The sequence below is a fragment of the Falco rusticolus genome, chromosome 6 (assembly GCF_015220075.1).
Source record: "Falco rusticolus isolate bFalRus1 chromosome 6, bFalRus1.pri, whole genome shotgun sequence".
NCBI lineage: Eukaryota > Metazoa > Chordata > Aves > Falconiformes > Falconidae > Falco > Falco rusticolus.
Genome location: NC_051192.1, coordinates 69,791,026 through 69,807,501, shown reverse-complemented (window position 1 = coordinate 69,807,501; position 16,476 = coordinate 69,791,026). Strand labels below are relative to the sequence as shown.

Here is a 16,476-nt window from a genome sequence, read left to right as displayed (position 1 = left end):
ACCATTAGAATGTGAAGTGGACATTGCTGAAACAAAAATAGTTTCAGGCTGCTTTAAATTACACTCACGAAACTGATGATCAGATAATTAGTTACACTCTGTTGGCGTATCTTTTTCGGGGGGGGGACGATGACGGGGGGACAGACACGACTGTCTTTTCATTCTCCAGCAACAACTGACGTAGCAATCCATTTGAAACTTAAGTTTTCTTGGTGACATAGAAAAAATTTCTATCAAAGAATTATTTTACTTGCTATAAGAAAGCAAGTTGATTTTGTGTTTGGTTTTTGTTTTGGGTTTGGGGTTTTGTTAGAAATCTAACTTAATCATTAAGCTGTTCATTGGGAAAGAAGAGAAGAAAAAGATTTCCCTATATGTTCTATCTGCATTGTGAATAGTGGGATATACTATGTATTCAAAAAGGTTTAAAAGCATAAGCTTAGCAAAAATTAATGCAATCCTAACTCCAAATTCTACACTGCCAAAGATACCTGCAAAAATTATCCTTAAATAATGGCAATGTACTGAAACAAAGTGCTGTAATTATTTTGGAAATTTAATTGTAAATATAAATTTAATATATAGAAATACACACACTCCATTAAAAATTCAATCATTGTCATCACTAGATATCAATGAAATTACTAAATCTTTGCAAACAGTTTTAGAGTATTATTTCCATACCATAATAATATCTATCATGTTTCAAATTTTACATTAGATCCAGCTCACAATACATGTACAGACCCTGGTACTCCACATTTTGGAATACAAAACAGTTCAAGAGGTTATGAGGTAATTCTTTCTTTTGTCTATTAGCTCTCTAAAATGAAGATGCATTTAATAATTATGAATATATGAAATTATCTGTAGACTTAAATGTCTGATGTAAACCTTAGGAAATTTCCACTCCTTTTAAACATACACTTATGCTTCATTCCAAGTTTTTATTGGGGGGGGGGGGGGTTTACATACAGCTTAAAGAAAGAACTTTTAATATTGCCATATATCATGCATTCAATCCTTTAGGAGGCTTCAGTTGGGATGACTTTAAAAATTGATTACCGAATATGATATGACATGATATAATTACTTTGCTTTACAATCATAATTCTTTCATATATTGATGAATAGTTAGTAAATATCAAACAACCAAAGACCTGTCTGATGCAAAGGCCACATAGTCCGTGACAAAAAAGTCAGCAAGTGGCTTTACTAAATTAAAAATTCATGTTACATTTTATTCAGTCAGAGAAGATAAAATTATTCTATGTGTTGGATCCTCAGTTCTCTGTAGTGAATGTCTTTTCTCTAGTTTCCGAATTCCTCACAGGTTATTAGCTTACTAAGTGACAGTCAGAAAACTGACTGAGGAAATAAAAGTAGATGCAACGCTGACCAATCCACAGTCATTATATGGATTGATTAGCCTCATGTGGATAGATTCTTCAGGTATAAATATTTGTTATTGGAAAATAGAATACGTTCTGTTTGGTTTTCCTGCTTATTTCTGAACAAAGGGCAGGCAGCGTTGGTATTATGATCAAGGTAGTAGAACTGATTTTCAGAAAGTCCTTTCTATAAGTTCCTCTGGTTATTGGTACCCTCCCTCTCCTGCAATTGTGCTGTCATTGCTGTGGCTGTCAGCTCTTTGCTTCACTCATGCTCTGGCCTGGTTCATAAATTCCAAGGCCCCTCTCCCCCAACCACATCTTGTTGCCTCACCCCTAAAGTGGTTCTTCTAGTAATAGGTGCAGTCGCCTGTCTGCTGTCTCATCTGGACCCTGTACGTGTCCCCATCATCACATCAAAAATTATACTAAACTTTGCACCTAATTTGATCAGAGGGTTAGGTTTTTTTTCTTCCCCCCCTTTTGTCAGCCTCACAAGTTGTCTTTAATACCAGAATTGTACTGGCAGATTCACTGTTCTGACATCGTTGAACATGAAGGGTCATCTTCTCTTATTGTCCACCTCTGGAGGCAGGTCTTCATCTGTTCTGTATTTAGTCTTTCTCAAGTACGTGCTCTTACTGTCAGATCACTATCTGGTACAAGATAGAAACTTCTCTCCAATTACTAGTGGTGTAGGTTTATTTTTATTTTTTTTCGTATTTGATTAGTGGGGCTTCTTGTGTGTTTAACTTAGCCAAGCTTCTATAAACCAGGTTTTCACATCCTTTCCTTATTATAGAAAGGTGTGATGACAGGCAGAAGACAGACCTTTGAAGGTTTTTCCCCTACCTACCAGCATCCTGTCTTGTCCTGTTCATTTTGTCCCTTCTCTTATTCACTGCACTGTGACTGTTAGGAATGCCTCCAATGTTTTTAATCCCGGTATTACACAAAGGATGCACTACTTTCATTTTTAATTTTACCTGTAAAATGAGAAAGAAATTGTAACTGTAACTACCTTGAACCTAGACATTATTTTTTTGCTTGGTCTTTTGGAACAGTGAGGAAAGATTTGCAGCTCATCGTTACTTACTGATACCAGAATTGGTAATCTCACAAGAAGCAAGATGACAGAGTAAAGACCAGCCATACTGTGTTCTGCTCTCTACTACAGACATGCTGTGTCTCTTTGGCAGGGCAGAGAGACGAAAATGTTTTAAAATAGTTATAAAGAGATAAGTCTACGAAACCGTATCAGTAATTTGACCTTTAAAAATGCCAGTGAATTTCCCAAGCCACTTCAGGAAGAACTGGTGTTGCATTTGCTGAACTTCTATCATGATAATCTGTTTCTATGCAACAGAGTATATAGTTAACAGGTAGCCACTTCTGAAGATACCTGCCTATTTTTAATGTCCATTGGAGTTCTTCTGTGACATTTGCAGTGTAGAGCAAACTGCATTTATATGTCTGCAAGCTATTTTACTAATATGAATTGGTCACTACTCATTTGCAACCTACTTGCATTTGTCCATGTGATATATTACTTTATTAATAAGTCATATAATTTCAAATAATATTAATTTTGGTGGGTTTATTTTCCCCCCATTTAATCTGATATTTATTGCCAAGATGTTTTATCCAAAGTGAAAGCAATGCTTTACTGATCAGCCTTGCATCCTTAAATATCTTGGCCTGGAGTTTATTCTGGTTACTTTCGTCACTACCATCAGTAAGTCTGTTTTAGTAGAACTTTCCACACAATCTCCCTCTCATATGTTATGAAAACTCTTCATCACGTGCAATTTTGTATCCAGTTTTCATGCTTTTCTATTTTCAGTGGAAATCTAAAGAAAGTTTTCTGTTACTTTACCTTTTCTTCTGAGAAATGTCATATCACAGTTGACCATAAGAAGGCTTTCTGTAACACTACTCTGCTAGCTGAATATCTTGAGTAAAACTTAGGTAGTTTACAGTACAAGTGCAGTGTAAGGAATTGTGGGCTCAGGTTTTCTCTGGTGAATTTGTTTGAGTTCTTCATAGTTTTTTTCTTTTTCCTTTTTCTTCTTCAAAGCATTTTCAGTCAAGTCACACAATGAGAAATCTTTGAAAGAGACTTTATAGTCAAGTTGTGTTGAAATATATGCAGTGACGTACAGGAAAGAGACATCTCAGTCATTTAGTTTGCTTCTGTCACATTGACAAACTAATAAGCTGAAATGTTTTAAGTGTCATTCTTTTCCATGTGCAAAGCCTTGTCAATATTTTTCTACTTACTGCTTTCAAATAGTGACAAAAGATCAATTTTTCAAACTTTTCAGTACATTAAAAAAAGAAAAAAGTTTAACACTAGAAACTTTAAAAAGAGGACATTTTTATTTTTGAAAAAAATCTCTCTAGTAGCTTATCACCATCTTGATATCTGACTATGTGTGATGGATACCTCTTTTATCTAATATTCTGTTTTGATCTTAGGTTGGGAGCACAGTCTTTTTCAGATGCAGAAAAGGTTATCATATTCAGGGATCTACCACCCGTTCTTGTCTTGCTAACTTAACTTGGAGTGGCATACAGTCTGAATGCATACGTAAGTCTGGTTTCTTATCTAATGAATTATAATACTGTGAAATTTTAATAGAGTTACAAAGTGATACGTGTAGAAATTCATAGTAAATTGTATGCTAGAAAAAAGTAAACTGTATTTAAAATGATATTTTAAAATGTTTTTTGTTTCCTATTCTAAGACCAAAGATGTATTTGGGATATTAATTTGAAGGAAGATTTATCAGATTTTTTTTCCCCATGAAATTCACAATAATTCTTACGAGTTTTACTCAAAAAAGTCTGTCCCCATTACTGCATTAGCTGCTTTAAATTGATCTGGGTTTTTTGTGTCTGCTGGATTAATAGAGAGCAGAAAGTGGCCTCAAGTATGCATGGGGCTATTTGTTGGCTAGTATTTTGTAAATCATAAACTAGAACTCAGCAAAATTCATCTTTTCTGGGCTATGCATGGGTATGCAAATGATTATTGTATTTTACAGCTCTGTGTGGTTGGAGGACATCAAATAAATATTGTATTAAAATACACTCATAAAAGCTAAATGTAATTAATTAGAATGACCTTAGAATCTTATCCTTTTTCAGATTATCTTTGGGTTGTTATAAATTAACACCATGGAGCCCAGAGACGGAAGTATACTAAGCAACCATATCTGTTAACAGTGTACTATGACAAAACCTTCCTATGGGACCTTTATTTCCATTGAAATTTATAATTAATTTATTTAGCACAATACTTACTCTGTAATTTTCAAAACATTGAGTAGAAGCAATGCTTGAAGCTGTGACAGTACAATAACTCACAGGACCAATCATTGCACCATGTACAATACAATGCATTTTAACTCTTCTGTTTGCTATTGTGATTTAATTTTGGTGTATTGTTTAAAAATATGTGATAGTATCAGTTCCATCTTCCCACAATAATAAAACTGTATGTTCAGAGTGTTACTTTTACAAGTGATAACCATGACATTTCTAAAAGGTGTACAAAGTTTACGTAATGAAAGGGAGTAAGTTGGTATGCATTTGTTTCAAGTTACATGCTCTGATTCTATGGAAACTTTACTACCACTTCTTCTAACTCTAAAAACCCCTTTGCAGCTCACGCTTGCAGGCAGCCAGAGACACCAGCACATGTAGATGTGAAAGCAATAGATCTTCCTACTTTAGGATATACTTTGGTGTACACCTGTCAGCCAGGATTTTTTCTTGCTGGTGGATCAGAGCATCGGACATGTAAGCCAGATATGAAATGGACAGGAAAATCACCTATTTGTAAAAGTAAGTCATTATTCAATTGATATGTTGTGCCCTACTTGGTTGGATTTCATTTTCCTTGGCATTTTTATTTTATATAGTAGGATTGGTTTTTGCTATTTACTATTTAAAGACGCATGTGACACAACAGCTTTTACGCTGTGAAAGAAACAGAAAAGAAATCAAAGTGAACATAGCGTCTAAAACACGTGGAGGAAAACAAAGGGGGTACGTGTGTGTAAATGCACGGGTACACATACATAAATTTACCCCTAACAACAGCAAAAAAAAAAACCCTAAGCAATATAAAATATTTCTTTTAACTGTACTTATCTTTATGTCTCATATTCAAAGAGCATTTCAATTTATTCAGTGTTTAAAGTATAATTCTGTATTAGGAACAAAAAAAAAGTTATTTCACAGGTTGGCTTTTAGATTCATTCAGGTATGCTTTTTGTCTAAGAAAATATAAAATAAAAAGAACAATAAATTAAAATAAATACATCTTTGCATTCTGATTTATATCCATGTAAATTTAATATAGTTTTGCTAGAGTAACCCTAAGTATATAGTTATGAGGGCTAAATTCGCTGTTCGCATGCATATAAACATGACTATGTTTATATAGTTCCTGGTTCAGAAAAAGAAAACAAAATTATATTTAGAGTATGAATAAATGAAAAATAATCAGATGCCATGGGAAAGATGTTTGAAACATTATTTTTAATTGCAATATGTCAAAGAATGCTAAATAGATTTGTTTGGGAAATATTTGATTTTTCATTAATGTAGTAGACTTTTTGTTTCAACTTTGTTAAAACTTATGATCGACACATAAATATTTATCTTATTCTAGTTCCCTAAACAGGATTTTTCATGGACACTATATGGTTGGACTTAATGATCTTAAAGCTCTTTTCCAACCTAAATTGTTCTATGTAACTAATAATTTGAGATAAATGATCTTGAATGCTTTTTGTTATTTCCTTTTTTTTTTCAAATTAAAGATAAAATATGGAGAAGGTTTCTATAAGAAAGCATTATTTTTTTTAATTGACTTACAGTCTTTAGGTATAATTTTTCTTGAGTGCACTTTTTCTGCTTTCTTAGCCTTTGATCAGCCAGTGAATTTCTGCTCCGAAAGATAAAACACACACAAGGCCAAATCTCCCAATGGGACTGTAGCCTTTTTAAAGTGGCTAATGATATGATGACAGAACTTGATCTGGGGTCAATGGACATAACTCTGCTGAGTGTACCAGAAATGGTGCCAGTTGTGATCCTTTCCCATGATATCTGATCCTGTCATCTTAATCCATCTATCTGGCTTTTGCTGGTTTGTGTCATAAATGTATAAATCTTTATTAAAACAATTTTTACTATAGTTAATATACTATTATTCATAATTAGATACAATATTTGTCCCCTCTATAAGGCTCTCTTTTATAGCACTGGGACTGATATAAAAATTTTAGGCCTAAAGGTATGAAATGCTTGGCTAGCCAAACAACTTTCAACAGTAATAATGTTGTTTACCTAAATTATTTTCTGATAGTTTTGTGTAAGTGTATAGGTTTGAACATTTAAAGTATTGAAAACCAGTTATTTATGTTTTAAATATGGTTCTATTGAATAAGAGATGATTGCATCCATCAGGCATTGTTTTAACATTCTTTTTTAAAAAAAAACAACAACAACAAAAACAAACAACCAAAGAAATATGTTCATGAAAATGATAATTTGTCTTTTTACTTGTAGGTAAAGGAGTGAGAGAAGTTAATGAAACAATAACTAAAACTCCAGGTTTGTATACAAGAAGAGTTTTAGATCTAAATAAATTAAATTGATTTACACCCTAGACTGTTATGGATAATAAAACTATTTCCAATATTTAACATAAATATTTATTACTCATTCTGAAGGAATATAAATCTTGATATCTTTCATAACAACAGGTGCCATGTAAAAGTTATTCCATGAAATTCTTTCCCAAATATTTTTTTTTAATTTCTACCGTACCAATTTTGCGAATTGCACAAAAAAACCCATCAAGCCAAAAAGGTAACTTATACATATGGAAACCCCAGAACTGGTGTAGCTTTATATCAGAGAGATTGCTATAATGGAGAGCCTTATAATGGGTGTAAACTATAACTGCAGGGATTGAGTTCAGTCAGAGGTCTGCCTTGTACATTGCCAGTGGTATAAGACACCACTAAAAATACCCTAAAAAACAGTTTTGGAAATTTTGATGACCTTCATTTCATGGAAAGTCTCAAGGTATTCTAAGACAGGATTTCATAAACTGTGTGGACCACCACCAGCAGGGAAATATTACTGCTGCTCTTCTGTGCCTCCAAATGAGCATGTATGGAATTAAACTTTTTCTCCTGCCAGTGACAAAATATACAAATACATCTGAGAAATCCTTGATGTAGATCTTCTTAGGTTCAATCATTTTCAGAACATGAAAGGCTTAATATTTTTTTTTACAGACGTATTTAACAATGAGCAGAGTTTTCACAAAATAAATGAGCTTGTGACTCTATCTTCTGAATTTTAGCAAGCTGCAGGGAAAAGAAGATTAATGGTTCACACTCATGGCAGTTCACAGAAGGACTCTGTAGAGTAGATGGGATAAAAAGGTATTTCTGCTAATAATTAACCTTCCTGGTGAGTTTATTAGTGAGAGTGTCAGGTGAAACCATAAATGAGTTTTTCTCAAATGTATTGCTTCTACAGACTCACAATAAAGCAGGATATAAAGTGCATTCATTGTAATTACTATACAGTCTTCAATTATTAGAGGATTCAGCTCACCAACACCTAAAGTGTGCATTAATCTGCTACCACACAGATTTTGAAGTTTAAATGCCAATTTTATCTATCTATCTATCTATCTATCTATCTATCTATCTATCTATCTATCTATCTATCTATCTATCTATCTATCTATCTAATCTAATCTAATCTATCTATATCTCAATTCTCCAAATATACTCATTATGCAGAACATCAGTATCAACTCACACTACATCATGTTCCTTATAACTAGTTGTGATAAGTACTATTTGAAAAGCATTAAAAAAATATTATGATTGAAAATTCTAATAGTAGTAAGCAGAGAACTGAAACTGGGTAACAAATGATAGTAATTAACAAGAAAAAGTTTTAAGCTGTTTTTAAAACCCAAATCACTATTATTTGTCTTTCAAAATCGTGAATTCTCTGTAGTATAGAACACTATGTATTTTGGAGCATTTTCTTTACCTTGCTATCTTGGCTTTTGGCAGAATGCCATTTGCTGCTTTTTTTTTTTTTTTTTTTTAATGGAATGAAGCTAAAGTGGCTAAACTAGAGATTTTTTAAAAGAATAGGTTCATGTTCTGATTTCCCACCTTTGGATATCTGAGTACAAATTATGTTTATTATTATTTTTTATTGAATTTCTATTTTTTTACCAGAGTTAATGTTTTCATAAGCAATAGTAACCGGTTTTTTATAGTACTGTAAATTATAATTGAGTATAAGTTGCAGCTAACAATTTCTCACAATATCCACGTGAAGTTTAAGAACTACAGTACTCTGCTGCCCATGGTTCTCACTGTTTTGTACAGTCTTTGCACAAATAGCTAGGAAGCTGTTTTAATGAGTAGCCATGGATATCCCTGTTCTCCTCGTGTTCTGAGAATCCATAGTTGGTGCAGTCTTAGTATAAAAATACACAGTTCATTATTCTCATTCTGCCTTGGCCCACAGTGGGTGGGAAAGGCAGGGACATTGTAAGGGCTTGGCACATGACAGGGGAGACAGAAATCTATTTTCTCCCCTACTGATTCTGTCCAGATGCAGCAAGTACAAATTCTGGAAATACTGAGTCAATTGTACTATATTGTAAAGTTTAACAGCATTTATTGACAGAATGGTTAGAGAAAGTAGATACTGAGGATGTTGAATGTCACAAAAGAAGTATGGTGTCTGCTCCCTCATGAAAGTCATACATAGTACCTGTTAGGTTCATACCAATAACACTATATGTTCACCAACATGAGAATAACTTCAGACACACTATTTTAATTAAAACCAAAGACAGATAACAATCATTTTAATTTATTTTTAAAATGCCAGGTTTCAAATTTACTGTAGGTCACTACAGAGGCAAAGCAAGGAGGAATAAGTAGGAAAGAGTCTGAAAGAACCTTTACAGAATTCATATTTTTGCAGAAATTATATAAATCCTAAGGGCTGTGAGATACCAATTGAAATTTAGTGCTTCAGATTTTTAGTATTAAGTTGAAGTTACCTTGTGTAAAGCCCCAGTCCTAACTGACTTTTGCTTTGGAAAAGGAAAAGTTAAGATTCTTTGAAGCTGTTGTACCTCAAAGTCACATAGTGGGTCTCCAGTCCCTTGGAATCAAGTGGTGATACAGACAACATACTAATGATGCTTTGAAATCATGCCACATTGAACTTGAATGTTTGTTTGTTGCTTTTGCATAATTAGAAGGCAAAAGACATAGAAGAAGTGATGATCCTTCACCTTTACGAAATATGTACTAGGAAGTGTAATAATATGATTAAGAGACAGTCAACAGTTAATCAATCAACAGATTTTCATACGTACTGCCTGTCAGTAAATTTTGTTGGAAATATATGGTATTGTTGACCTGAATTTCTTTTTTATTCATTTTTGCAATCAGTGATTAGGTGACAGGGGAACACCCATAGAAATTTTTCAAAATAGGTACATAGTGTACCTGCACTGATAAATTACCTTCAGCATAGACAGTTGCCTTTACACATGCTCAGAATTTGATAAAATGCAAAAAATATAATAATTTTTTTAAAAGGTTTAATTAGAAGAGTTTGAAATGTCTAATATCCCTCTTTAGCAAGTATCATTTGTAGTGGTCATGGATAGTAAGGGTGAAGTTTAATAGTTGCTAAGGCTGTCATTTTGTCAAGCTATCATGATTGGTTAAACAGTTCTTTTTATGAAGTTTTATTTTGATTCTTAAAGCTTTACTTCTCAAATTGTAATGCTAGAAAGATCTTAGAATTAAGTGGAAAATGTCTATTTTCACTTGTCAGAAGCTGCCAGGAAACACTGGGTGCTGCCTGGCCAGGAGGAGAACTGGAGTCTTTCAGACAACCGAACTGTTTAATGTAACTGTCATGTTTCGAGGAAGCCTTCCCCAAATTTTATAACAGCAAAATATATGGGAGAAATGTAGCAATGCATAGGGGAGAACCAAATGTTCAAGACATGTAGCACCCTGTAAATGTATCCGACATAAAATTTTCTCCTAAGAATTTCTTAATCTTGTTCGTTTCCTTTTCAATTAATGTTAATATCATACTCTTGAATGAGAGACTTTTTCTACTCTGCTGGTGATATAGCCAAATATTTTAAACACGACATTTAATGACATATAAGTACTTTACTTTTTCTATATAGAGGAAAAACATCAATAACATCAAACAAATCACCCAAATACATATACTTCTTCCTTTAGTTCATGCTTCATTTTATAGATATTTTTACTTCAGATTATTTGAACTGCAGTTTCTGATAAACAGACCTTTATTTTAAATTAAAAATGTGGCCTGCTGTGGCAACTTCACTGTTCAGAGGTGCAGTAATATTGTAAGGAGAAAAGGTGTGGTATCTAAAAATGACGGATGAAAAGCTTGTGCTAAACTGTATCTGGAATTCAGTGAATTCAGTTGAATATTCAGGTTGATATTCAGTTGAAAATCACACACAGTGCTGCTTTAGTAGGTTCATGAAATAAAAGGGATGGTCTAAGACAGTGCCTCCTTCCAGGAATCTCTGACTTCAGAATATTATTCTCCTCTTTTTCATCATACTTGAAAGCTACAGAGTTTAGGGGAAGAGTCCATTATTTTTCATAGTCTTGAGGACATTCACTGAAGCACACAAGCTATGAAGTGTGAGGTTATTTAAGACCATAGAGTAATGGGCAGTATAACATAGGCAATTATGTGGAAAGGTCATTAGATATATTGTCTTTACTGTTGTAAAATTTTTACTATAATACCTCCTTAGAACAGTGGATTGCTGCTGTAACAGAAAAAATGAAGAACATAAATATGACTGGAAAGATTGCTACTTTGTTGTAGTTTACTCCTTTCTTTGTTTCTCTTTTGCCCACGTTTATTTAGTTCCCTCAGATGTGTTTTTTATAAATTCACTGTGGAAAGGGTTTTATGAATATTTAGGAAAAAGACAGCCTGCTACTCTGACTGTTGATTGGTTCAATACTACAAGCAGCAAAGTGAATGCTACATTCATTGAGGCATCCAACATACAGCTCAAACTATCAGGTAGGTTTAGAATTTGGTGTTAAAAAAAAGCTGTTCATTTAATATTTTTCATCTGTTCAATTTTGTTTTATTTTATGCCAAACACAAAATGAAACAAAAACTTTATGTTTTCACTAAAAATGTTTTTCTGCTTATTTTGCAAAAGGAAAGGTCCTAATGTAATGGTCCACACAGATTTCAGTCAGTTTATATGGGGTCACCCACCTATTTCCCCCCTTACATTTCAAATAAATATTGAGGTAGGGTTTTTTAATCTCAGACTGTTGGATAGTATTGATATGTTGAACTCACAGGTAATATTGAAGTGGCAGACAAAGTGTATATAAGCATTTTAAGAACTGTACCATTGAAAAGCTCCATTATTCAATACTGATTAATATCTGCTTAAAAGTAACGTGGTCTTGAAAATGGCATAACATAAAGTAGACACAGATCATTAAATAACTTTGTAAATTATGCATACTTTTTCATCAACATCATGCATTCCTTTCTGCAAATCTGACTGTGAAGTTCTGATTTAGCCTCTGATCACGGTTGTATTTCAAAAGAGGATTATGAGCTATCAGTACCTTCTAAAGTCAAGGGTTCAGAGAGAATTTCAGTAGTTGGCTGCCAAATGGCAAATTTTCTTTCACTGCGCCATCGATATTTATATAGCAATATACTGCTGTAATATCAGTAAAATGCATTTTTTTTTTCCAATTCAGGGAAATTCCAGGCAAGGAATTTTATCTGTATTCAGAATTATTGAAATACTGTACGAAAAGAAAAATATTCTTGCACATTTCTTTATAAAATTAAACAGTACAAACCCACCTTTCATCCTGTTATCAAGTAAGATATGGGTGAAAGATCAGTAAAATAAGATCCTGGTATTAAAAATTTTGTCAGTACAGAATGTTTTCTACAAGATATTTTAGTTCTAAAGCAATACGTTTAGCTTTGACAGGATATTTGAGCAAAGTGGCTGAAAAATTATTTAAAAGGCACGTGTTACTTCCTTTATGTTAATAGGTGTTTACAAGAAAGAAGAAACCCATTTGCTCTTGAAAGCTTTTCAGATTAAAGGACCTAGTGACATTTTTGTAAGCAAGTTTGAAAATGAAAACTGGGCACTAGATGGTTATGTAAGTAAATAGACTGCTATGGATAATGCTTGCTGAGTTTAAAGGTTGAAATAATTTGTGATTTCCTAATACAAATATCTCCAATTTTTTATATTACAAATATGGAATGCAGCACTCTAGACCTCAGTGTAGAGAACACATTATTTTTCTTTTCAAAAATTTGTATATAATCTTATGTCTGCCTCACTCTCGTTATAATTTTTAGTTTTCTAAGGGGAAATTGCAGTGAATGAGCTCATTTTGCCATGGTTTTTCCTTGTTTTCTTATATGAGAGTGGGAAATTTGCCTTTAAAAATACTGTCCTTTTTTAGTTTGGTAAACAGTTCACTGTAATAAAATTACATCTAATCTTGATGAAAAAGAGTGTTATTTTACTCTTTATGGTTCCCCTTTGTGCCTCATGTTGTTTTCTATGAAAAATTATTTTAAATCTGACAATTCAGTGGACTTATGTATCAGTACACTAATTCAATTATGTGTATGCCAGATAAAGAATTTTAAAACCCAGCAATATATATCATATATTTTAAAGTAATTGAAGGTGTTATTTTGAAACTTTGTTTAATACTGTTGCGCACTTAAAATGATAAATATTGTATAAGCATAGAGAGTTCTTAAAGGATAAAAGTGGGAATCTGGGATCCGTAGATCTACTTTAAGTCAGAAAAAGAAGTGGCTAAACGTTCTCATTTATTTGTTATAGAAATCTTTTTTCTGTTTCAACATATTTTAGGTATCCTCAGGGCTTGAAAGAGGTGTTTTTACCTATCAAGGTGATATACATGGAAAAGACTTTGGAAAATTTATGCTCCAAAGACAAGGTAAACGCATTCATAGAGCTTTAATATGTATAATATTTTTGGGTCTTGCAAGAGTGGATTCAACAAATGACTCTGCTATCTAGCTGAAGTAAGCATGTTTATTTCATGCTATTGCTATTATAAAAAATATAGTGAAATATGCATATTTGAAAACAGTTCAGATCCCAATTTAACTCTACTTAACCTTCACTATCTCATGTTTTCTAATATAGCAACCTGATAAGATGACTACAGGATGCTGCTAAAGAGAATGACATTGCAAGTTTGCTTTTCTGTGAATGTCTTTTTGAAAGTAACAGGTGTGTCATGCAATGCAAAGACATTTTCTTTTCTGATGTCTAAATTGCAGGCAGAATCATATAGGAAATTAAAAGAACAGAATCAACACTGATTTTAGTAGTGTGATTTGGAGAGGACTTGTGGCTGGTGGATGTTTGCAGAATGTATATGTATTTAGATGAAATTCTGTGTCACTGTAAGAATGTGAAATGAGTGACTGAGGTATATATTACAGCTATGGACTACAAGTGCTTCAGCAGCTGGTGAAAAACTAGTTATTTTACTCATAAAATGATTTTTTCATAAAAACTAATAAATACATAAATATAAATAATACTTATGGCATATTTAATCATGAAATATTTTTGGCAAATACCAAGTGCAGACATCTGCATTTCTGGAACCTGGAATTATTGCAGAGTGGTCAAATCATGGTATATATACAGCAAAGTACTAGGCTAGGAGGAGGAGACAGTCTAACCTATATCTCTATAGCAGACTGCATCTACATTTTATAAATTGCCTTGGTTCCAATAGTTTCGTTGGTGCTGTACCCAATGCCCTTTACAGTTCTGCCAAATCTCCCTTCTCTTTTTTTGCTCTAGTAACTGCTGTAATAGCAGTTATGCTGTGGATTTGCTCATTTTGGCCACCTCTCAAATTGCCATGTATGTTTAGTCACAAAGTGAGGAAACCTTAGTCTTCGGTCTCAGCCTAAGAACTGCCAGTTACTGAAGCTAAACACAGTTTTCAGAGTAAACTGTGTGGGACAGATTATTAGTGTGTATGTACTTTTGTGTAAACCTTATTACTGAAACATCTAAGCTGCTTTTTCTTTCTGATGTTGACAAGCACACTGTAAAGGTAGAGCATCTGTCCTGTTAGCAGCCTATGATATCTCAAAAGAGTGAGAGTATGGTTTGTTGGCTTGGTTTGCGGCAGGTGAGTTGGCGGTGTTTCTGTGTTGTTTTTTTTTCCTTAAGCCCAGCCAAAAAAGTTATCCATAGTTTTCCAGCTACCTAACAAAATTTGGATCCATGTGTTTTAGCAGTGAAATGAAAAACTCATGGGGGTAAATGAAGAACAAGCAGAATGACGATTAAAGATTCTCCAGTGGGTGTATTCTATGGTAGTGGAAAACATTCTCCATATTGCAGTGTAAAGTTGCAATGTGAGAGCTCAGTTTGTCTGTTCCGAAGGCTAGTGAGGAGCCAGTGTCCAAGTTACACATGCATTCCTAGGCTGAGGGGTTCTTGTCTTCAGCTTTGACATGCAGAGAGCTTGCTACAAATACACATACTGTCTCCTTTAGAAGATTTCTTTATGTGATTGCTAAATAGATACTGATATTCTGTAGGTTGTTTTCCTTCTGCTGAAGAACCTACAGCTAAAAGGAAACAGCAAAACCTCAGCCAACACAGGTCATAATATTTATCCATACCCTCTTATATTCAAGGATAACTTGCTTGGTTTTTAAAATCTATTCTGTTCATGAATGTTCTGCTAAGGTAATGATCTCATATGTCCTCCAGCTGAAGACTTAAGATATTTCCATTTCTTCAGGCAGTTAAAGTATTTGCTGTCTTTATACTAAACCGGAAATATGCATAAACTATGCATGAACTGGTGCATACATAATGTAATATGAAATTCTTCACCTGTAAGCATATTTCAAAGAACAGAATTTACTGAGAAATACTCGGTTAAGTGTGAAAGACATTGGGTATTTGATGAAGAATTCCATGTCACACAATACTAGAGAAAGACCAGGCTTAGTGTATATGCTGCCTTGGAACTTAATGACATGAAAACAGAAAGAACTTTTTTGTTTTTAAGTACTGTTTATCCTCTTTCAGAAGCAATTCTGTTTGCTTGTAGCCTTAGAGAATAACCCCAAGGGCAAAGAGATCTCTGTTACCAGTCTGCCAAAAGAGTTAGAACTGTATCTGAGCCTGCTTAAGGGGCTCACATTATGACACCAGATTATTTAACCTGTTTTGCCAAGTAATCGGTCATTGCTGGAGGCTTTTTGTTTGTTTTGTTATGTTTTAATAACTTAGTCTCTAAAGGCTGCAACTCTGCAGCTAGGTTCAGTTTCTGTAATTGCTGGATATCTGTGCCTCACCACTACAGTCCTAGAAGATGTTTATTCTAAGATCTCAGCCTTGTTCATTCCAGTCTGGACTGTCCCCTAAGGGTGTATGAAAAGGTGGCTTTGTGAGAAGAGAAACTTACTTCACCAAATTATTATTTTCTGATCTTTATTTCCTCTGGGGAAATACAATGATCCACTTCTCTTTCCTTTTTATTCTTCGAAGTACTTTTTAGCTTGTCTAGATTGAGATAAAAAATATTGAAAAGAAATATGAAATATGAATAATTATTTTGCATTTGTGATATATTAGATCAATGGCTTTGATCTGATCAATTCTTAAAAGCACTGAACATCATAACACATGAATTTTAACTTTCATTCTGTAAAGGTGTCATACTTTCTCTCCAGATAATTTTGCACAGCTTTCATCAATCATGAAGAAACTCTACATCTAAACAGGATACTCACAGCTTCAGAATGCAAAACAGTTCTGCATTAGCTGACGCACAAGTAGATAGGACAAATGGGCTGTGAGACTCCATATTAACACACTGCTCACACCCATTGAGACACCCAAAGAATTTTTGCT

The 16,476-nt window shown here is 33.6% G+C and overlaps 1 protein-coding gene across 1 annotated transcript in view; it reads left to right on the top strand.

Moving 5' to 3' along the window:
- Positions 1 to 16,476, top strand: part of CSMD1 (CUB and Sushi multiple domains 1) — a 1,210,601-nt gene that overhangs the window by 1,182,658 nt on the left and 11,467 nt on the right. Inside the window, exons 62-68 of the mRNA XM_037392820.1 lie at positions 722 to 795; positions 3,870 to 3,981; positions 5,061 to 5,240; positions 6,975 to 7,019; positions 11,403 to 11,564; positions 12,579 to 12,691; positions 13,426 to 13,513. Coding sequence (XP_037248717.1) covers positions 722 to 795; positions 3,870 to 3,981; positions 5,061 to 5,240; positions 6,975 to 7,019; positions 11,403 to 11,564; positions 12,579 to 12,691; positions 13,426 to 13,513 — 774 coding nt within the window. The remainder of the gene's footprint in view (positions 1 to 721; positions 796 to 3,869; positions 3,982 to 5,060; positions 5,241 to 6,974; positions 7,020 to 11,402; positions 11,565 to 12,578; positions 12,692 to 13,425; positions 13,514 to 16,476) is intronic.